The sequence below is a fragment of the Mus pahari genome, chromosome 1, assembly GCF_900095145.1.
Source record: "Mus pahari chromosome 1, PAHARI_EIJ_v1.1, whole genome shotgun sequence".
NCBI lineage: Eukaryota > Metazoa > Chordata > Mammalia > Rodentia > Muridae > Mus > Mus pahari.
The window spans coordinates 169,844,558-169,867,080 of NC_034590.1; the positions used below are offsets into that span (position 1 = coordinate 169,844,558).

The 22,523-nt window shown below is 46.6% G+C and overlaps 2 protein-coding genes across 2 annotated transcripts in view; one reads left to right on the forward strand and one right to left on the reverse strand.

Moving 5' to 3' along the window:
- The window catches only part of LOC110329962 (pancreatic lipase-related protein 2), a 16,905-nt gene extending 10,555 nt beyond the window's left edge, over window positions 1–6,350 (forward strand). The window contains exons 9-12 of the mRNA XM_021209912.1: window positions 765–894; window positions 3,125–3,236; window positions 4,288–4,455; window positions 6,234–6,350. Coding sequence (XP_021065571.1) covers window positions 765–894; window positions 3,125–3,236; window positions 4,288–4,455; window positions 6,234–6,297 — 474 coding nt within the window. The 3' untranslated portion in view covers window positions 6,298–6,350. The remainder of the gene's footprint in view (window positions 1–764; window positions 895–3,124; window positions 3,237–4,287; window positions 4,456–6,233) is intronic.
- An 8,259-nt stretch (window positions 6,351–14,609) lies between these two features.
- Window positions 14,610–22,523, reverse strand: C1H10orf82 (chromosome 1 C10orf82 homolog). Its single transcript, XM_021221899.2, has 6 exons — window positions 22,495–22,523; window positions 20,829–20,889; window positions 17,837–18,055; window positions 16,238–16,424; window positions 14,937–15,034; window positions 14,610–14,849 (listed from the first exon to the last, which is right to left on the reverse strand). The coding sequence occupies exons 1-6, from the start codon at window positions 22,510–22,512 to the stop codon at window positions 14,719–14,721; spliced, it is 714 nt and encodes a 237-aa protein (XP_021077558.1). The 5' UTR covers window positions 22,513–22,523; the 3' UTR covers window positions 14,610–14,718.

The window sequence follows — 22,523 nt, forward strand, 5'->3', positions numbered from 1 at the left end:
TCTCTCTCTCTCTCTCTCTCTCTCTCTCTCTCTCTCTCTCTCTCTCTCCTTCTTCCTGTCTGTCCTTCTACTTATCCATCTCTCTTTCATTCTCTTGGTGGCTCACTCATCTTCCTAGCTCAAACATGCATGCATTTATTTATCTATATATCCCTGGGTCCATGGACTATGCATTCATTCTCAAAACTGTACACAGGATAATTCTTCAACATGCAGAAGACCCAACAATGTACCTTGAAAACTTGTAGTTGGGAGATAGATCATATAGGAGAGAGTAAGATAAACAGGAAAGGGGGTTGTAAAACAATGTCTCTAGGGAGAAGCCAACTGGAAATACAAGTTATTTCAAAAGAAGAGGAAACTGAGGATCTGGGCCAGGCATGGTGGTACCAGTCTTTAATGCCATCACTACAGAGGAAGAGGCAGAGACAGGCAGATTTCTGAGTCTGAGAGAAGCCTGGTCTACAGAGTGAGTTCCAGGACAAATAAGGAGACCCTGTCTCAAACAAAACAAAGAAAGAAAAACAGGAGGGAAGGAAAGAGGGAGGGGAAAGGAAGGGAAGGAGGGAAGGAGAGGAGATGGAGGGAAGGAAGAGGGAGTGAGGGAGGGAAGAGGGAGCGAGGGAAGGAGGGAAGGAGGGAAGGAAGGAAGAGGGAGCGAGGGAGGGAGGAAAGGAGGGAAGGAAAAAAGGAAGGAAATAGGGAGGAAGGAGAGTGTGACCTGGGGCAAAGTCTCCTACTAAGAAATGATCTCTTTCCACTAGAACGACTGCTTCCCTTGTCCAGAACAAGGGTGTCCTAAAATGGGGCACTATGCTGATCAATTTGAGGGGAAAACTGCTACTGTGGAACAAACCTTTTTCCTGAATACAGGAGACAGTGGTAACTTTACTAGTAAGTTTCCATTTCACTTACCATTTTCTTAAAATAAATTTAAAGGGCTCTGCTAGTTAATCCCCTTGGTGTTAACTGACAAAAACTCAACTGTCAGTGCCACAAGCTGTAATGTAAGGGTAGCAGAACAGCACAGGCTTTGGGGCCTGACATCTAACTCTCACATGTGCACACACGCAGACACACATACACATGCACACACACACACACACACACACACACACACACATAGGCACACATGCACACAGACACATGCACAGACACACGTGCACAGACATATGTGCACACATGCAAATGTACACATGCACACACACAGACACACACAAGCACACATGCACACACATGCACATAGATCACTGTTAATCCACATCCTTTCCTTTCTTGTTCTTTGTCAAACCACATGTTAATATCAACATTATAATACAAACACTCTAACTTTCAGAAGTCCCATAATCTTTAAAAAGCAAAACACTTACAAATTCAGTCTCTTTGAAATAGCCAGTCTCTTTTAAAATCTAAAGTCTTTTAAAATTAAAAGTCTCTCAACTGTGGGCTCCTGTAAAATGAAAAAAAAAAAAAAAACCTTTTCTTACTTCAAGAGGGAGGAACCAGGACACAGTCACAATCTGAACAAACAAAACTCAACTCCAATGGTATAAAAACTCAGGGTCCAATTATCTGGGATTCACTCACAATTTTTTATGCTCCTCTGAGTGGCTTGGGTCACTTCTCAGCCTCCCTCCTCTGCAACACACAGCTTGTCTTCTAAACTCTGGCTCCACCCCATGGCCACTTCACCGTCTTGCTTGACACATGGCTGTTCTTAACAGTCATCCCATGGTACTGGCTTCTCCAAAATTCTGGGCTCCTCCACAGCAAATAGGCTGCACTTTCACTCATAGCTTCTCACAGGCTCGCTTCTTGCTGCCAGGGGCCTCAACTTTCTCCATGGCCCCTTCAGATCTGGGGCTTCCCTTGCTACCTCTTCACAAACGGCCTCTCCCAGTAACAATCCTCAGCTGCTCTCCATGACTCCTTCAGGCCTTCAAAACCAGTACCACCGGGGAGACTTTTACACTAACCAAGTTCCGCTGCCAAAATGAGGCACCACCTTGGCGTGTGTTCAGACGGACTTAGGAGAAACACTTACCACAAGGTTTCACCTCAGTGATGCTGGTCTCTCAGTCCTTACAGATTTCTCAGCACCAGCTGACCAGAGACAAGCATCCCTGTAAATCACAGGTTTTACTTCAGTGATTCTGGCCCCTTGTTAATCAGAGCTGATTCTTCAGTTAACCAGAACCACATCAAATAGTCGAAATGAGGTCTTTAAGGGCCCTCAAATTCCTCTCTGAAGCTTCACAAGCCTGTCCCCATTATCTGACCGTTCTTGTCTTCAAAGCTCCTACAGAACATCTCACAGATCTCTCAACACTCAATGGCTCTTCTAGCCCAAAGTTCCAACTTCCTTCCACATACATAGTCTGCAACTGCAATACCCCACTATCCTGGTACCGATTTCTGTCCTAGTTAGGGTTTCTATTGCTGTGATGACCAAAGGCAAGTTGGGGAGGAAAGGGTTTATTTGTCTCACACTTCCACATCACTGTTCGTCTAGAAGGAAGTCAGGGCAGGAACTCAAGCAGGGCAGGAACCTGGAGGCAGGAGTGGGTGCAGAGGCCATGGAGGGGTGCTGCTGGCTGGCTTGCTCCTTGTGGCTTGCTCAGCCTGTTCTCTTATAGAACCAGTGACCATCAGCCCAGGGGTGGCACCGACCACCATGGGCTTGGTCCTCCCCCATAACTAATTAAGAAAATGTTCTACAGGCCTGCCTACAGCCCAGTCTTATGGAGGTATTTTCTCAATTGTGGTCCTTTCCTCTCAGATGACTCTAGCTTGTTATGTTGACATAAAACTAGCCATCAGGAACAGTTAGGACCTCAACATGCAAACTGGGATGGTGGAGAGGATGCCCTCCTGTATCTGTCAGAGACAGCCCGCATCCACCATGGGAGCCGCTGCACTGTGCTCGGCTGTCATGTTTTCTGTCCCCTCGGTCTTCCCACCTTCTCAGAATCTGAATCATGGGTCAACTCCATGGGGGAACACAACCCCACCCTTGTCACCTCTTATCCTAGGGGAAGTCAATCTTAGAAAAATAACACTGCCAGTTGAGTCTTTTTTTTTTCAACAGTGTAAGTCTGTTGAAACAATATACTTCTCTGCACAGGTTGGAGATACAAAGTGTCAGTCACACTGTCAGGAGCAAAGAAGCTGAGTGGGTATATCTTGGTCTCTCTGTATGGAAGTAACGGAAACTCAAAGCAGTATGAAATTTTCAAGTAAGTTTTCTAGTAAATGCAATGGCTAAACTTCCCATAGGAGGTGAGACTCATAACAGCTTTGTTATCCACCACTTTACAAATTTAGGCGTTTACTCAACAGAACATAGTCCCCGATTGTATGAGCAAGAAGGAAACTGCCAAGTCTAATCCAATCTCACTCCATTTTATATATGAGAATGAGGCCCTGTGAGAGAGATCATTGTTTACAATGGGTCACATGATGATTTTTTTTGTCAACCACAGGACTAGTGTGTGTGTGTGTGTGTGTGTGTGTGTGTACACGCACGTGTGCCTGCCCGTGTGTATAATACTTGGAGTTGGACCCATGGACCTTTGGCAAGCTGGGCAAATGCTTTTCCACTGAGCCTTCTCTCCAGCCCTCTTCTCAGTGTTTCTGTTTAGTTAGTTTGTTTGTTTTGAGATAGGATCTCACTAAGTTGCCCAGGCTGGCCTTGAACTTGCAATACTCCTGCCTCAGTTTTGTAAACAGCTAGAATGTAGGCCTGGCTTAGTCTTCATTTTCCCTCTGAGCAAGGGTCATCCACAGGACAACCCACCCACTCTTGTTCTCCCCAGTATACACGGAGGTGGTCGTGAAGCCTGGGGCCCAGAGCTCATTATAGTCATGGTCTCAGCCTCTAACTTATGCTAGATAAATGAAGAGCTTAGTAGGTGTGTGCTGAGTGAATATTTGACTTAGAGGATAAAAATTACATTCTGGTTTTGCACTAACTTTTGTGGTTCCACATCTAAGTTTAATTTATTTGACAACTTCTAGAGTTACTTATGTGATGTTAACAGTGTTTGCCAAGCTGCATGCATCTTTCAACCAAAGACACTGCATCAATTTGTCCTGTAGCAAACTTAGAGTTCCCAACCACTCCAAATGTTCTCCAGAAATATATTTGTGAAGCCCCTAGATATGTTTGGAATCCTTCTAGGCATTTGCAGAAACCTAGTACCTACTTCATTTGGAGAAGCAATAGACGAATACTATCCCATGTATCCACACGCCCAGCTGACATGATCCTTCTATCTATGTAATCAGAGGATCCCTCAAACCAGAAGCAAGACACGTTCGTGACATTGATGTGGACATCAATGTTGGAGAAATCCAGAAGGTTAAGTTCCTCTGGAACAACAAGGTGATAAATCTCTTCCGGCCCACTCTGGGAGCTGTACGAATCACAGTGCAACGCGGCAAAGACGGGAAAGAGTACGTATCTGACATTCCTTCCATGTCTGGTTGGATTTATGTTCCTCTCGGTCTATGCATCCTCCCATCCTTTCAAACCCTCGCCCACCCATCCAACCATCCTCTGTCCTTTTCATTTACCGCACATGCGTCTTTGCTACTTGTGGGTCCTTCTTTCTTCCACTGTTCTACATCCTTTTTCTACCCTTTTGACCCCTTAACACTAGAGCAGAGAGCAAAAAAGGATAGAAAGGGGGCAGTGTTATCGTTAGACTGCTTCCTGCTGATTAGAGGCACTGTGTTCCTTGGGGCAAGTTTGATCTTTGCTGTCAGGATATCTAATTTCTTCTTTCTTCTTTCTTCCTTGTATATATTTACCCTCTGAGAAGTCCCCAGAATTCCGAGTGTCACACAGTAACAGAAACTATCTGGCACTGGCAAAAATCACATAACTGCTAGAGCACAAGGCTAGTCACTGTCAGCTGCTGTGGACAATCTGAAGCAGCCCCATATCCCATATCTGGGATTTAAACAAAACCATATTCCTATGTCTGTATTTTTTTAAAGAAACCAAAGTTCTCACTACAGTTTACTCTCTCATCCACCAAGTCATTTGTCTCCCCAACTCTCACTCATCGAGATATTTGTTCAGCTTCCCATTCACTCATTAAATTACCCAGCTTCCCTCCTACCTCTCCATCAAACCATCTGATTTACTAAAAAAACCTGAGCATCATTTCCCTTAGATAATATTCAGCAAGGCAAGGACAAAGCACTGGTTGTAAGGTATAAGAGACAAGAAAATCTAGGAAAACTGTGGTGGAATTAGTTTCGGTGTGCAGCTTTTAGTATAAACATTTTTTCTTTTGAGACCTGCCACGGGAGGGACAGAGACATGAATTTGGTCTCTTCTCATTCTCAAGAAAAAGAATCTTTCTTCATAGGGTGATGATAGAACCTGCTGTTCTAGTTTCTGTTCTGTTGCTGAGATAAAATACTCTAACCAAAAGCGACTGGGTCATGGGGGAGGAGGGAAGTATTTTGGCTCTGGACTCCAGGCCACAGTCCATCACTGAAGGGAGTGCAGGCTAGAACTTGAAGGAACATCCTCTTGCTAATCCAGACAGCATTCTCTGGCCAAGGAACTCTCTCACTTCATAGCCAAATGGAGTATGGTGCTCACTAGGTGTTTCATAGCCCAGCTTACACTCAGCTAGCTTTCCCACACAGTTCAGTCTGTCTAGGGATGGTGCTGCCCACAGTGGGCTAGGCCCTCTTATATCACTTAGCAATCAAGACAGTGTTCCACAGTTGCCCACAAACCAATTTGATCTAAGTAATTCCTCAACTGAGGTTCTCCTCTGAGATGACTCTAGGGTGTATTAAGTTAGCAGTTAAAGATAACTAGGAAACCTACTAATTCCAAAATATAGAAAGAAAAAAAGAATACCTCAAAAGATAATAATCAGAAAATTATTAAGAAAATGTGGACCTCAAAGGGAAAACCTGCTCTGTGTTCAGTGGCAGGGACGCTGCTGGCTTCTGTGGGACAAAGCAAAAGGAAACCTTGAGTTACAAACCCTGGTTTGAAGTGTCTGGTCCACTTCCTACATTTGAACAGCCCTCAAGTAGAAGAACGGGCTTGGGTTGGTTCTTAATGGCAGCCAGTTGGGTCCTTGCCTGGGGTCCCAGAGTGTTTCAGGCTGAAGAAACAACCCTTGGAGTTGACTAACTGCTGTTTTGCATTCCCACCAAAGATGTGAACACGCTAACAAACTAGCCTGCTGCTTTCCCCACAGGTACAACTTCTGTAGCAGCAACACTGTGCGTGAAGATGTCCTACAGTCACTGTACCCTTGTTAAAGGTGTGCCCATGCCTCTTCCCATAATAAACATTCCTGATGCACCTGGTCTGAGGTTGAGGTATAGCATGACATTCTCCAGGTAGTGGGGTTACATTTTGGAAGAAACCTGGGTCAAAGGGCGAGGTAACCACAATAATACCTCGGATTTCCCACAATCCCCCTGTCACATCTCTGGCTCTCAGGGATGTTTGTGTATCTTGTGTTCATGTAACTGTGAACTTTCGTGTTTTGGGTTAAAATCAACTCATGGCACTTGGTGCAGAATCCACAGGACACAGAACATTCCTTCATCCTCAGGTGTGTTTGTTTTTCTTCCCGTTTATTCCCCAGAAAAATTCTATATATGTAGATGTTTGTGTCCATTTCAAACCTACCATTTTATTTAAGCACAAATGGAAAAATACTATCCATGCTATCAGGTTGAGCTTTTTATCCCATAAACCGGGTGATGTTATTATCTAACGGTACAGAAAAGGGGCTCATTCATCTGGAAGCTTGTGGGTGCCACGGATAGGTATGGACAGTGTGAACAGTGGGGCCTGCTGATGAAGAGGAGGGGGCTTTCCTATCACAAGCATTCATACAATAAATATCCTTTTCTGGCGTTTTCTGCCGGGTGAACTTGATGGGCCATCGTGGGAGAGTCATTGTCCAATTCTTAGAATCTAGAAATGGTTTCATTTAGCCACTCCCAAGAATGGAGCCAAGGCAGCAGGGACTGATGCTGGAAGTGAAGGACTTTGGCTCAGTGTCTTGGGTTCTCAGTCTCCTTTTCCTCATTTCATTGGTTAGTATTTTCCAACTCGGATCCCTTGAAACCTTATACATTGTTTAGAATCTTAGCTTGGAACAATGAAGCTGGCCATTATGTGAGTCCTACTATGTGCTCTAGAGAAAGCCACAGAGCAGAGCTTTTGCTCATGGCCACCACTGTGTTTTAGAATCATGTGGGGCTTCTCATTTCTGGACTAACCCAGTCACTGTTTTCTGTGGTGGACACCTGTATTTTGAAGCTCCTTAGGAAACATACGACCAAGGGGGGGGGAACACTGAGTTTCTTTCTGGGTTTGTGGCAAAACTCCTCCTTAACCGCAAATTCCTTTTCTAGGTTATGTATGCATATCTCTCTCTCTCCCCTTCTTCCCCCCTCCTCCCCTCTGTGTGTGTGTGTGTGTGTGTGTGTGTGTGTACAAGCTAGAGTTACGAATGGCTATGAGCTGCCCAGTATGGGTACTAGGAACCAAACTCTGGTCCTCCGTGAGGGCAGTAACCTGCTCTTAACCACTGAGCTACCTCTCCAGCCCCAACAGACCTTAACAGTAGAAATGAAGCTTTTCAGTCGGTTCCCAGCTGGCACTGCACCACATGCCTCCTGTGGGCTCGACAGTCACACCTTACACACAGGGCAGCAGTTAGGATTAAGTAAATATGGCTTGCATGAAAATCACATATCATGCCTGGCACATAAACAGCAGCCAATCCATGAGGCGAGAAGTGCTGGTAGACACGGTTTTTATTTCAGAGCAACAGAGACTCAAAGTAGGGAGGACAAGTCACAGCCTTGGAGAAGGCTGTGAAGTATGCGCAACCAAGGCCCAGTATTCAGATAACGTGACCAGAAGAGACCTACAGAGGAAAATGGTAACAGGTGTAAGTGAGCAGCTAGCCCGTGGGGCGGCTGCTCTAATCTGTTACTATTGAAACAATTGAAACAATTGATAAGGGCAAAATGCCCGATGCTGGCAACACACAGAAGAAAGGGCTTCTTTCTCATTCCTCTCACAATTCTGGTAGCTGGAGAGTCTAAACGGCAAGCACAACATGGTGGACAAGTGGGTGTGTGCAGAAACAAGAGAGAAGCAGAAGGTCAAACTAACCCCATAGCAGCCTGTCCTCGTGAGAAATCCATTCCTGAGACCTGACTCACACTCATCTCTTCCAGCAGAGGTGGCCTCCTGATGTTATCCTCTTCCCAAAGGCCTCAGCTCATGAGGACCCACGACGTCTCGATGCCCATGGGGGGTGGGGGTGTACACATTCGACTACATTCAAAGCACATCAAGGGGAAGTACAGTACAAACCCTGGAGATTCCACCTCACTTGAGTAACCAGAAGAATGCAGATAGGACCAAAACACTCAACATATTATACAAAACAACCTTTTCAAACAAAAGTAAACTGGGATCCATATGTACCAAAATAGGTAGAGCCCCACGCCCTACAGAGAACACAATACGAGGAGCCTGCCGTGGAGGCCCATTTTGTTAACTGCGCTCTAAAATGTTACTGCCCACCACCCAGGCCATTTGAAATATCATGACAGCCAAGAAAGCCACTTAGAACCCTCCTAAGAGTCCAGAAAATAGCATATCTATTTTAATTACAAAAGAACTTGAGATAAAGGTGATAAAAGGTTCTTTTTTTTTTTTTTTTGATAACTCCAGGTGGCTGTCAATATGGTTTCTTAATAGTTTTACTTTAGAAAAATCCAAACCTAACCGCTTGTTATTTTTTTTTTTTTAGTTATTTTTTATTTTTTAGAGTGACAGGATGTGCCTAATCCTGTAGATACTTGATGCTTCAAAGGAGGAGGATGATAGGAGTGGGTAGGTGGGTGAAAGGGGTGAGGGGAACACCCTCTCAGAGGCAAAAGGGGGTACATGAAGAACTCTTGGAGGGGGGAACTGGGAAAGGGGGGGTAACATTTGGAATGTAAATAAAATAATAAAAAAATCCAGCTCTAGGAAAAAGAGGATAGAGACTGACTGATTGTGGGGGTCCAGAAGATCAAGTTTGTTACTGTGTTTGCAGTTCAGTAGCTACGGGAGGGGAAAGGCAACTAAAAGGCCTTCAAGGGCTGCCTCCCCCAGGATGCACCTCTATCTCAGACCCTGATTCACCAGCTGCTGTTGCTGAAGCACAAGGTAGGAGCCTCTCCTTCCCCTCCCTCCCCCCCCCCCCCCCCCCGCCCAGACCTCCAATTGTGACAGAAAACCCTTGATAGCAAGCCCCACCCCATGCCCCTAGCACGACATTAACATCCGTACATTAACATCCGTACATCCGTAGCCGGTGTGGCACTGCCAGGCAGCCAAGGCCACGGCTGTGAGGACAACTTATTCCACAGCACTAACCCTCCCAGTCTTGAGCCACGTAATTCCATAAAGAGTCTTCTGAATAAAGATGTTAACAGCCACGAGGGTGCAATGTGAAGGTACCCTCAGAGAATCCGGCGTCTTCGTCGCATCTTCTCGGCCCCCATGGGGTGAGAAAAACGAGTGCTTTACAAAGCTATTTCATAAAATGTTATGTTAAATGAATATCTTTTACTAGCTTTTAATGCTAATAGGGCCATTTATTCCTGACCTTCAGAAATATGAGATATTTTAAATGACAACGTAGAAAGTGTTCTTGTTTGAAAACCCAAGCTACTTTAGACTGCATATTATTACTTATAAGTATAGTGTATGCCAGTGGCATGCATTTCAGCATCCCATTTCTATCTGGCTGGTGTATATTTCAGCTGACATTTATTGTTCCCCTGCATACGTGTCAAATTCCTTAATGATGGCTGACAAAGGCGTAGCTCTCGGTATATATAAATTACATTTGCTACCATATAATCAGTTATCTATTAGAATGCTATTTGTGACAAACCATGTTCAAGATAAAAATGGAATTGATTTTTCTGTTATTTTAATATTGTGCCGCACGCAGCAAGCCTTTGATTGAACCTTAAACACTTTAATGCTCTGTTTTTGTTGGTGGCAGATCAGAAATGGAGTTTGTACTGTTCACAAAGCTAAAACAATTTGCAAAAACAACAAAATCGAATTGCCAAAAAAAAAAAAAAAAAGGAGAAATATCGTCTTTATTTTCAAGCCAAGCAAACGTATTTTGTGAAGCTAGCGTTAGAGGGCATACAGCCGAACGGCTAAAGACACACACACTTTTCATTTCTGCACCTCAATTTTCATCTAAATTAGATTTTAACTTTAATGCATGGTATAAAAAGCCTCTCCAGGGCCTTTGTTTCTGCCATCTCTCAAGCCCCCCGTAGGCTTTCTCCCAGCTAATACAGGCTCCATGCTGGTCTTTGTCCTCCTGCCTTTTGGCCATGGGTTTGGGCTGAATTCTCAGAGCTCTAACTGCAGGAGGCTGTGTTTCTGGAATCTTCCAGTGGGTTGTCACTCAGAGGGGTGCTTGCTGGCCCATACTGTACCAAATCACTGACAACTAGAGTCAGGCTTTTGGCTTAATTTGTTGCTAAGAGGAGGAGAGAGTTCTAAGCCCCCTGGCTGTTTGTCCTCTCTCTCCCTTTTCTAAGAATGGCATTCGTGGTTCTAATTGTTTCGTAGAAATTCAAAATACAAATGACATTTCACGATACAGGAAGAGTGTATGAATTTAAAATTTGTGTCAACCAAGTTTTATCAAAACACTGTAGCCATCTACTTGGTTACACACTGTGGCCATTCCCCTACTGACAGTGATAGTCCTTGTCAAAGTCCACATGGCCCTTCAAGCTTATAATATGTAACTGTCTGGCCCTGGTCTGGTTTGCTGTTTGCTGCTGTGGTAAACGCTCTGACCAAAATCATCTTGGGGAGGAAAGGGTTTATTCCAGCTGAAACACTGGTCACAAGTCTTTACTGAGGAAGTCAGGTAAAGCACGGGAAGCAGGAACTGAGGAAGGAGTAAGGCTTCTCTCACTGGCTAGCTCACCAGCTTATTCCTAGCTTCCTTATCCAGCCTCGGTCCAGCTGCCTGCGCAGAGCACTGAGGTCTGAACTCTGGAGAGCTGCTGCCTAGGCCGCACACAGCTGTGCCTGAGCAAAATCAAAGCTAAGACTGGGGTCCTCTCATTGTGAAACCTGTGACAAAGCTAAGACTGGGCAGCTCGTCATATTGTGAAACCTGTGACAGGGACAGGGAGTGCTGGTGTTCCCTCTCCAGCAGCCTGAAGGGGGAGGGGCTATCAAGTTTGTACAGAAAGCAAAGGTGACCCTAAAAAGAGGACTTTATAGAGGACAGAGAGCAAGTTATATTGGCGAGAGGCCCAGTTGGCCCAAGAAATTATTTCTTCCTCTGTCCTCCTCCTCTCCTCCCCTTCTCCTCTTCCTTCCCCTTCTTTTCTTCCTCCTCTTCTCCGCCTCCTCTTCCTCTTCCTTTTCCTCTCCTCCCCTTCTCCTCTTCCTTCTCTTCTTCCTCCTTTTCTTCTTCTTCCCTCCTCCTCTTCCTCCCCTCCTCCCTTCTTCTCCTCCTCCTCCGGTAATAGAATTGTTTTTAGTGGCAAGAGTGAGCTCATTATGGATTCAGTTTGTGCTAATAATGATAATTTGCTGCAAGGCAAGAATCACCTGGATACACCCCTCCTGGCCGACAGGAGCTCTGGGAAATTATAGGCTAGAGGGAAACAGCAAGGATGAAAATCAAGGAAAAGAATGGCAAAGCAGAACTGAGGAGACAAAAGGGATCGCAATCCTGCACCCTGAACTTGGTGATGGTGACCTGGAAAAGCACAGGCTGCTCAGGGTTGGACTGCCACTACCGTCACTACCTCTCCCACTGGGTTGTTTTCCCGGGGCAGGATGGGGAGTTGTTAGAAGGTTAAGGTTTTTCAAAAAGTTGCTGCAAAATGAATTAGTCAAGAAATTAAATATTGACACGGGCTCTGACTCCTGGGAGGAGAGCAAGTGATTGACATGCCAGCTTGTCATCTCCTCCACTTCCCAGCAAAGTCCCCAGTAGCCTGATGCAGCTACCTGCAAACTGTAGATCATGGGAGGGGTCCAGCAGACACACCTCTCAAGCCTCTCATCTCAGGGGAGCCTGATGGAGAAGCAGCAGCAACCTGAGCCACGCAGTATAGCTCAAGCAGCTGTAGGACACACTTCCTGGTTCCTCTGTGGGGTTGTATCACTCCATCAGGGTTTAAAAAAAACCTGAAGAATCCTCCGGATATTGGAGTGTTGCTTCAGCTCTTTGAAGAGAACAGTAGTTTCCTTCTGCTGAGACATGGCTTTCTTTTTCCTTTAAACAAAAACTCTAATATATTGGTTTTTAAATTTTTTTTTATGTATTTAGGCACTCACAACTTATGGGAGTTGGTTCTCTCTTTCCATCATGTGGGTCCCAGGGATTGACTTTAAGTCATCGGGCTTGATGACAGGAGTCTTTACTACTGAGCCATCTTTCTGGCCCTAAAAATATCTTTAAACCAATTCATATTCATCCCACAACCCCTGTGTGCTTTTTTTTTCCTGCAGAGAACTCAACTATGCACTGTGCAGCAAGGATGATGACCTTGCTTCGTGAGGAACTCCCAGAAAAGGCTGTCTCTTTAGGCTCTGTGAGTTTCTGAATGTTTTGCTGCCCATGGACATACTCTTTCCTTCCAATCTCTCTCTGATTCCTTTTGGTTCTGACAGCTGCCACATGAAATCAGAGAGCCACCAGTCAGAGGAAAGAGGCAGGAAGCCAATCCTACGGACAGAACTGTGTCCCTTAGAAACAACAACCTCAGAATACAATTGACTTGGAAACGGGGTCTCTGCGAACTTGATTAGTTAGGATGACATCAGGTTGAAGCACAGTGAACTCCCAATGCCAACGTGGCCAGTGTCCCTGTGAGGCAGTGTGTCAACACACAGGAAGAATGCTGTATGACAGGAGGAAGGACACATGGTTTGTGGGGACACATGGAATGTCCCCACAGGTTCCAGTGCTTGTACACTGTCCTTCCAAGTGGTGTTATTGTCAAATGGTGAGGCCCAGTGAGGCAGTGGAGCCTCACTGGAGGAAGCATGTCACTTCAGGGAAGGCCCTGAGGTTTTCTGACTGAAAATGCAATGTGTCTGGTCACCTCATGCTCCTGCCTGCCATGCTTTCTCCACCATGATGCATCCTTAACCTTCAAACCGTGAGCCTCAGTAAACCCTCCCTCCCTTGAGTTCTATCTTAGTTATTTGGTGCCAGCAACTGAAACCTACAGATCTGGACTTTCTGTGTGGTGATGCCACCCAGCTGGGTATTGTGTTTAAACAGCCCGGGGAATCTCACACAGCTGGTGTCTGCCAACTGGAGTCTCCTGGAGGACTTGAACTCTAGAAGAACAGGGTTTGGGTAGGATATTTTTGCTAGGGTTGGAGACAGGCCACACCAGGACCCATGATGGCTGACAAGGTTAGTCTGGTTAAAGAGATTGGAAGAAGAGCCCGGCTCAGCTACACAAGGCTTCCCTGGTGTTAGGAAGAGACAGCCTGGGTGAACCCTTTACTAGGTCAACACATTGGAACTCCCACTACCCAACTCATACGGCCGGGGAGCTGTGAGGAACAGGCCCAGAGCAAGAGTGGGCTTGTGATGTGTCCAATCTGTCCAAACTGCCCCGGCCTGCATGCTCACCTTAGCCCACCAGAGGAAGTCATGTAGCCTGGTAGCCAGGTTAAACTTCCTCTGATCTTATAAGGTCATATCCAACAGCCCCTGGAATTCCTCCTGGCCCCAGCCAATAGTGTACTGTCTTATGCTTGCACCGCAATGCTAAATACTGGCCCCCAAGTCCTGGTTGCCCCCAAGGATGTATGTGCACAAGTGATGCTATGTAATCTTGTCCCCCAAGATATCTCTGATTGGTGAATAAGGATGCTAACAGCCTATAGCTGGGCAGAAGAGAGACAGGCAGGGTTTCAGTTCCTGTGCTTAGGGTCTGAGGAAATGGACGAGGAGAGAGGAGAAGGTGGCGAGAGGAGGAAGCATCCATGGGGTATATGAATCATAAAAACAGAGCCATGAGGGCTGGCCAATTGGAGTTAAGAGCTGCCTGGATGAAACATGGCAAATTATAACTTGGGGGTTATTGATGGGGAAATAACAGAGAGGGTAGATATCTGCCCAGCTCTAGTGCTGATTAAGACTTATTATAAATATAAAGATTATGTGCCTTTTATCTGGGAACCGAGTAACTAAAGGCAGGGTAGAAGCCCTGGATTGAGATTAAATATTTTCTACAGCAGTACAGTTACCCCGATAGCAGCTACCCATTTCCCCAAAGGTCTAAATAGCCTTTGGGCCTCCCCTAGCCCCCATTAAATGAACTATCTCACTGATGCTGCCACCAGAGAGTCTGTTCTCACCACCTGAGGTCTCTTTTGTTCCCAGCAATCTGGCCTTGAATTCCCTCTCAGGGTCACAGAGTATGATCAAAAAGCCAAAAACAACTAAACAAACAAAAACAACCAACAAGCTTAGTACGCTGAGATGTAGCCTCTGAACCCACAGCCTGTCTTAGGAGACAGTGCTAATTACTGGGGGCACCAGTTAAGGAATTCTTTTTAAAGGGGGCTGGTTTTGATGCAAGCAGGACGGGTGTCTGAGCTCCCCTGAGGCTTACATCTCCTAGGGAGGATGCAGGACTCTAGCTCTCGGCAAAAGCCTTTGCCAAGGACGGTGGCTCCCCATACACATTCCTGCTGCATGATGGACTGAACCACTGAGCACAGCCACAGGGCCTGGGAGCTTGAGGGTCCTCACTTGGGGGTTTTTGACCTGGAAGAGAAAGACACCATATGAGCTGCACACAGGTGACCCAGATGAGCAAAGGGGTCAGAAGGAAACACTGCCTCCCTAGCTTACCTGGCCCAGAGGATTCTGGGTAGGCGGGTGAGAGACCTTGCAGCTGCAAGATTTTCGAAGAAGGTTTAAAAGGCTGGGCAGCCCTCACATCGTATGTTCTAAAATAAGCAGAAAGCATGACATCACTCCTTTTAATATGAGGTATAGCATGCAGGTCCCGAGCAAGCACAGTGCGTTCGTTCTAATCTTTATAACCCACCCTAAGGTTTAGAAATACCATCCCTGGTTCACAGATGGTAAACCGAGACTGAGAGCTTCCTTGCGCATTGCTCCGGTGTCCCTGCCAGCTCCCTCCCTCAGCATCCTGAAAGCTTGTTTAGAGGGTCTAGCAGGGAGCACAGGGGATCGGTCCTCTTCTACAAAGCCGACAGCTTCAGGAGGGGAGAAGAGACCAGAGGAGGAGGATACCACCCAGACAGCCAGATCTCCCGGATCAATCCCAGCAATCAATGGGGTGACAGATGTTATAGCCAGTCACCCCCATTTTTTGTTATTTTTGTTTGTTTGTTTGAGACTGGATCTCCCTATGCAGCCTTGGCTGTTCTGAAGCTCACTATGTAGACTAAGCCAGCCTTTGCCTCTGGATTGCTGAAACTACAGGTGTGCACCACCACACTTGGCTTCCCTTAGCATCTTAAGTCTTAGGCCAGTGCTGAGCTGAGACAGGCAGTTGTGAAGGGAGCAGCGCTCTGGCAGGCCTTGCCCGTATCCCCTGTTCCCTCTGCTTTGCTGGAAACCATTAGATTACATATCTAAAGCCAGCCACCAAGTTTGTATTACCTTATTTGACCACTTCCCCCTCCAAAGCCTGACTACCAAGGTCCAGCTATCAAAGAATTGAAGTCCAGCAATTGAAAGCCCCCTTATGACTGTCCAAATTAACCTGTCCAGTCAAAATTAAACATCTGATCCTAAGTCGAAGTTTCCCCCTTGTACCTTTATAAATTGCCATTTGCCTATGTGCCACATCTGTCTCTTCTCTATTCAGAGGCAGTCCTCTGTCCACCCCCTCCCTCCCTAGACAAATGGCCCTCCCCCCCTTGTCACCCCTCCATCCCCTCCCCCCGCCCATCTGCTATCTTTGTCTCTTATCCCCTGCCCTTAGTTCCTCTGGGGCAAGTAAATCTCCTTTGTGCTGAGAACTTGGTCTGTTTGTTGCTCCCAGCCCTTCCAAGGCACAGCTGGGATGTGTTCAGAGCCCGGCTGACACTGTATGAGTGCCCTGCTGTCCCCGCCCCACCCCTGCCCCTGGTTCTGCTCCCTAGGCCCTGCACTTTATGTGTGATGCAAGCTACACTTACTGCTCATACGGCTTCAGCTGAGCCCTCTTGGCTTGCTCCACCAAATCCAGGAAGTCCTTGTAGCACTTTTTGGCCATGATGGTATATCTTGTGGCATATCCAAATTCAGTGACCCTGGCTCTGGGCAGGTAGCCTGCCCAGCCAGGGATAGGGGGCTCCTGCAGCGGTTTCTTCTCATTTTTGCATTCTGTAAAGTAAACAGCAATGGTCCTGAGAACTTCAGAGAAGCACAGTGGAAAGAACTCCCAAGCTCCCTGGCTTAAGAGCAGATATCCCAGGAACCTCTAGGCCATGCCTAGGGCCTGTGTGCTAGCTTCTCTCCTGATATCGCCTTCCTATCTCTCAGCAGCAGCCTTGGAAGCAGACACTACTGTTAGCTCCACGTGTTACTTCTGTGGCAAGTCCTGAGACATAGCCAGGAAGCAGTTAAAATAGGTCCAGGGCACAGCAGCTCTTAGACCCTAAATTCAGCAGTCTCCAAGTGGGAGAAAGCATATCAGAATCAGAACCAGGAGGCCCTGCCATTAGGTCCTGGTGGTCACAGTGATTGGCAGGGTGACCTTGGCTAGCTTCACTGCCTCCTTCAGGTGCTGGAAGAACCAAATGAGACACTGAGTTCCAGATCAAAGCTGGACAACACCCTAGGCAATGCCTGCTCCATCTGCTCTGGACATATACATTATTAAATGTTCTGAATAAGTACCTAGACAACTCAGTATTAACAACTGGGCTATTAGCCCAGTGTGCCTCTGTGATGTGTGTGTGTGTGTGTGTGTGTGTGTGTCCGTGTGCATCCACGTACTTGTGGAGGCCAAAGGTCCACACTGAATGTCTTCTTTAGACAGTCTTGCCTTATTTTTTGAGGCTGGATACCTCAATGACTCTGGAGAGTAATTAATTTGGCTATGCTAGTTGGCCAGCAAGCCCCTGAGACCCACCTATGCAATGATGACAGTCACGGGCCGCCATACCTGGCTTATTTACATCTGCTCTGGGGGGGGGGGGAATCAAATGTGTCCTCAGGCTTGTTCAGTGAGCACTCTGCCAACTGAACCATTCCCGGCCCTCCATTTCTCTCCCCTTTAGATATACAAACAATCTATCTTAGAATCGCATTAAATTATCACTGTGTTATCCCTGAGTGAAACCCCTTCCTGCAGAATTAGTATCTACAGCAGCAGGATTCAAATCTAGGACAGATTGTCAGCATCTTGCTGTCACCCCTTAAGGGCACGTCTAAGGGCCTCTGATGGAGAATGACTGTGTCATCCTCACAGGGCTATCGTGTCTGCTTAGAGAACAAAGACGGCCAGCTTAGAGAAAACTCCCAAAGTGGAATCCACAGATCCATAAGCTGATGTTGAAAGGGCTCTGAGGGAGCTGTCAGCCTCTCCCAACCCCTGTGGGTCCCTTCCCCTTCCTGTGGGTCCCTCCCCCCCCCATGGGCTCCTTCCCCTCCACATTGGTCCCTTCCCCTCCACATGGGGCTCCTTCTCCTCCACATTGGTCCCTTCCCTCCACATGAGCACTAGATGCTCATTCGGGCTGCACAATGGCCTGCTGGGATCTCACGCAGGTGATTCGGTGGGAGGGCCGTACCCAGAGACAGGGGGTGGTACTTCTTGGCATACTCATGCAACACCCACAGAACTGTGTCCTCAGAACAGATGGGCTTCAGGGGCCGGGTGTTGGCCACAGAGCAGTTTAGTTCCTGCTGGTCCTCCTTGTATCTCTGCGTTCTCTCCTGGAACGCTTTCACACAGGGATTCATGCGGTCCTCGCTGGAGCTCTCCTGGCAACTGAGCCATGGTATGAAGCCTGGGAGAGTACAGGGAATCACAGGGAGTGAGGGTGCCTGCTACAGTCTGAGAGCCTGCCTCTGTACCCGCCACCACAGCCCTCTCCACTTGGCTCCCCTCCACCGCCACCAACGCTGTATTCTTCCAGAGGCCATTAATACAGCCGGTGTTGTTGTTTGCACCATAGCTCGCCCCTCCCAAGGCTGCAGAAAAATGACCTTGAAGCTGGGGAGGGAAGGTCCATTTCAACAAAGGCGAATGACAGTCACACACTTTGATGGCAAAGCCCCCTATGTCAGGCTGAACAGCAAATGGGAAAAGCGTTTAATGGGCCCAAATGATAGTCTGAGGAGTAATTGAAATTATTCATCTTTTTTTTTTTTTTTTTAAGCGTATTTTCCTTGACACTTCCCAAATGCAATCTGGGATCTTTCTTGCCAGACCATAGGGAAATTGCAGGCCCATTAAAAGCAAGACTATAAAATAAAAAGGTAAATTCATTATCTGTAAGACCCACCCCCAGGACAATTTTTCACCATTTCCCTCAAAATAACATGTAATCATTACAATTAGTAAGGGTAAAGCACAGCTATTTATTTAAACTGGATGCTGAGTCCCTAAGTATTATAGCATCGCCACAATAAAACCATTTAACAACAACAACAAAGGGCTGAGGGGACTGGTGGAAAACTTAGCGTTAAGCTACAAAGTAAGTAAATATCTCTCTGTCCTGAGGCGCACTGTTTTCACCTTTGTTGCTTAAGAAAGAAAAACCTACAACCAAAGAAAACACATGGTGGGACTCAAGACTCCAGTTGCATATGGAGCAGAGGATGGCCTAGTCGGTCATCAATGGGAGGAGAGGCCCTTGGTCCTGTGAAGGTTCTATGCCCCAGTGTAGGGGAATGCCAGGGCCAGGAAGCAGGAGTGGGTGGGTTGGGGAGCAGGGGAAAGGGGGAGGGGATAGGGGTTTTCAGAGGGGAAACCAGGAAAGGGGATAACATTTGAAATGTAAATAAAGAAAATATCTAATGTAATAAATAGAAAAGAAAGAAAGAAAGAAAGAGAAAGAGAGAAAGAAAGAAAGAGGAAGAAAGAAAGAAAGAAAGAAAGAAAGAAAGAAAGAAAGAAAGAAAGAAAGAAAGAAAGAAAGAAAGAAAGAACCTGGCTTTGGCGGTGAATGTAGCAGCTCTTACTCCTGTACTCAACAAGAAAGCACCTTCTAGAAGAATCTAGTCTACTAACCTTGACAGGGTTGAAGACCAAAATCCCTCATCTGTTATGGTTTGAATGTAAAGTGTGTCTCCACAGGCTTATCTGTTTGAAACTTGGCCCCATGGTGCTGTTTGGGGAGGTTGTGGAGGTGGGGTCTGGCAGCAGGAAGTGGATGACTGAAGGCAGGCTTTAAGGTTTATAGACAAGTACCACTTCCTGTCCTCTCTCTGCTTCTTGGTCCATTATAATGTAAAAGTCCCATCCATAAGCTCTTGCTTCCAGGCCTTCCTGCCCATGATGAGCCATACCCTCAAACTGTAGCCACAAAAAGTCCCTTACCCTGTTCCTTATCGTGTGCTTGGTCACAGCAACAACAGGATACCAGCTATTACCCCAACTGCTGGGCAATCAGATGTGCTTTGGAGGAGCCACAGAAACTTGGAGCCCTTTGGGAAGTGGCATCTCTACCACCAGGACCTACTTTTATCTTATGTATGTGTATTCACATGCATGATACTCACATACCTAATGACACAAGACATCTTACAGGGTCCTGATGAGGACCACGATACTTACACAGGTGTGTATATGCTGTCCCCAAATACACATATCCAAGTCCTTAATCCCTGATAGGTATATCAGAGTATAGGTATAGGTATAGGCGTGACCTTCTGAGGAAATATGGTCTTAAAAATATAATTAAGGAGCTAAAAGCAAGATCATTCCATGTTTAAACTGTCTTAAACAAACAGACTGGGTCCTTGAGGGGGCGAAGTGGAGACTCAAACTCACAAAGTCCACTTGAAGCAAGAGCTGATAGGGCTGGTGGCCATTTCATAGAATCCATTCCTTACACAAAGAAGGTTATTTACAATCATGTAGACAGTGGACAGGGGGGTATGAACTAAATCTGAACTGTCAGAATCCAAAACCCATTCTCTTATCTAGCCAGTGGGGCCGGCTGAGCCTGGTAAACCTTGGAATGTTCTCTAAGCATAGGCCCTTCTGAGAAGAGCTAGGTATGAGACCAGAGCGCCCCACTGAGCACATCACTTTTGGGGATGCTCACAGTTCTCAGTGACTCAGAGACCTGAAGTGGAAGAAGCGTTTAGAACAGAGACCAACTGTTCTCAACTGTCAGAGATAAGGGCTCTTAGACATAGAATTTCAGGGCTAGAACCTCAATGGGTCAGGTGCTTGGCCTCTCTGTATGAGAGAGACACAGGAAAGGGGTGAGAAAAGTGAGAACCACCCTTGTGGGAGACTTGGGGAAGCCCAATTTGGGAAGGACAAAGCCCCAACTTCTGCAGTTCATCTGTCCTCAATCACTATGTGTGTTCTTACCTACAAACCACTCAGTGGGTGTTAAATGCTTCTGGTATGCCCAGCAGGTCCTGAAAAATCTGGCCTAAGCAATTTTTCCTCAATTAATCCAAAGCTAGCTGTCACCTTCTTACAGCACTGGCTGCTTTCAATGTGTGTCTCAAAAGCTGAAGTACTTGCACTAGCCCAGTTAGACAAGGACAATGCTCCAAGATAAGCCAGAGACCAGGACCACTGTCACGGATGCTACTTACCACAGTATCCTGGAGTGATGGGCAGCTCTCTCATGAAGGTCTTGGGTGACTTCATTTTACTCTGTAGTGAAGGGAAAGAGCCAGGAAGTGACCTCAGGAGTCCCCACCTCAAGGACTCACTGCACCTGTCAAGGACTTTGTCAAGGACTGAGACAGCTATACCACCATCCCACGCAAAGCTAGTTGGCAGAATTGCTGTTAGTTATAAACTAGAGACCACGTACCAAGGGCTCATTACCTTTTATGCGTATTGCAGATCTCCACCTATGAATGTCTCACTTTCCAGAGACACCCCTCCTACCACTTTCACCTACCCACCCACCCATCCACCCACCCACCATCAACCTAATAAAACTATGTGCATATTTAGCCATGAAACAGGACAGACTTATCAATATAAAGATGAGCAAGACCTAGGAGCCACCATGTAAGGAAGAGCTCATGTAAGGCTCATGAAACTGGCATGGGGAGAAATGATAAGAAGCTCATTTCTCTGCAGCACAGCCTTAATTCAGGCAGACTCTGGTTTTGGTAGCAACTTGTGTTGCTAAGTCTCTTTACTCTTCAGAATATCTAACAATGATGTCATAACTAGGAGGACAGGATGCTACTGGTATCTTGTGACTAGGTCCCTGTTCAACTTTATTCAATGAATATGAGACAAACCTCCCTCTCCCCCCCAAAAAAAAACCCCAAAGGCTTAGAGCACATCTGTCTTGGGGGGGATCTGAAAACCACACACACACACACAGACACACACACACACACACACACACACACACACACACACACACACACACACTGGCATGGAATCCAAGGAGGGGAGGAATGGAGGTGGTAGGTGCCTATTCTAGTACTAGATACATAGAAACCACCTCTGGAGCTAATCCCTTAGCTCACCAGGGATAATCAATGGTCTCCCACAAGGAGCCAAGGTTTGTCTGTGGATTCTGTGGTGCATCTATCCTGCCAAGCCAGTGCATGTCTTTAAAGTGATACTTTTGAGGCCACACCCTTAAGTAGAAAAGAGGGTGGGGGACACAAGTCAGTTGTTGAAGCAGTCCAACACCGTGCAGCCAAGAGCAATGGAGGTGGGACACATCCAAGGACCCCTTAACCTCTGGCAGTGTGTACCTGATGCCCAGAGGAAGGCTGGGTTTAGACTGGCAGACCTGGCTGGGAACTCATGTCCATCTCAACACTAGATCACCTGCTGATCAAGTTCTCAGAACCTTTACAGGCAGAAAGCAGAGAATCCTCCTAACAGATCCATAACACAAATACCGCCCTACTGTTAACACCCATTTCCAGGTAATGATTAATAAAGACAACAGGCACTTATAGAATACTAGCTATGGGTCATGGCTGAAGGGAACTGTATTCTTGTTTATACTCTGCAGTGTCACAGGGCTGTCTATTGAGGGAAAACACAGAACATAGAGATATGTTGTTTGAACGCTCTGGAGGGGGCCGCGGGGGCGGAGGCTAAATTCCGCGGGGGCAGGAAGTGCTGAATGACTGTGACCCTTGGGTGGTTAGAAACAAGCCATCCTGTAAGGGACAGGGGCAGGGAGGAGCTTGGAGGGCTTCGGAAGAATGGCAGGACAGGGACCAGGAGAAGAAAGGACCCTGCTCCACTCACTTCCCACCGGGCCCCTGCTCTCACCTCGGCTGGCTTGAGCATCCCCAGGGAAC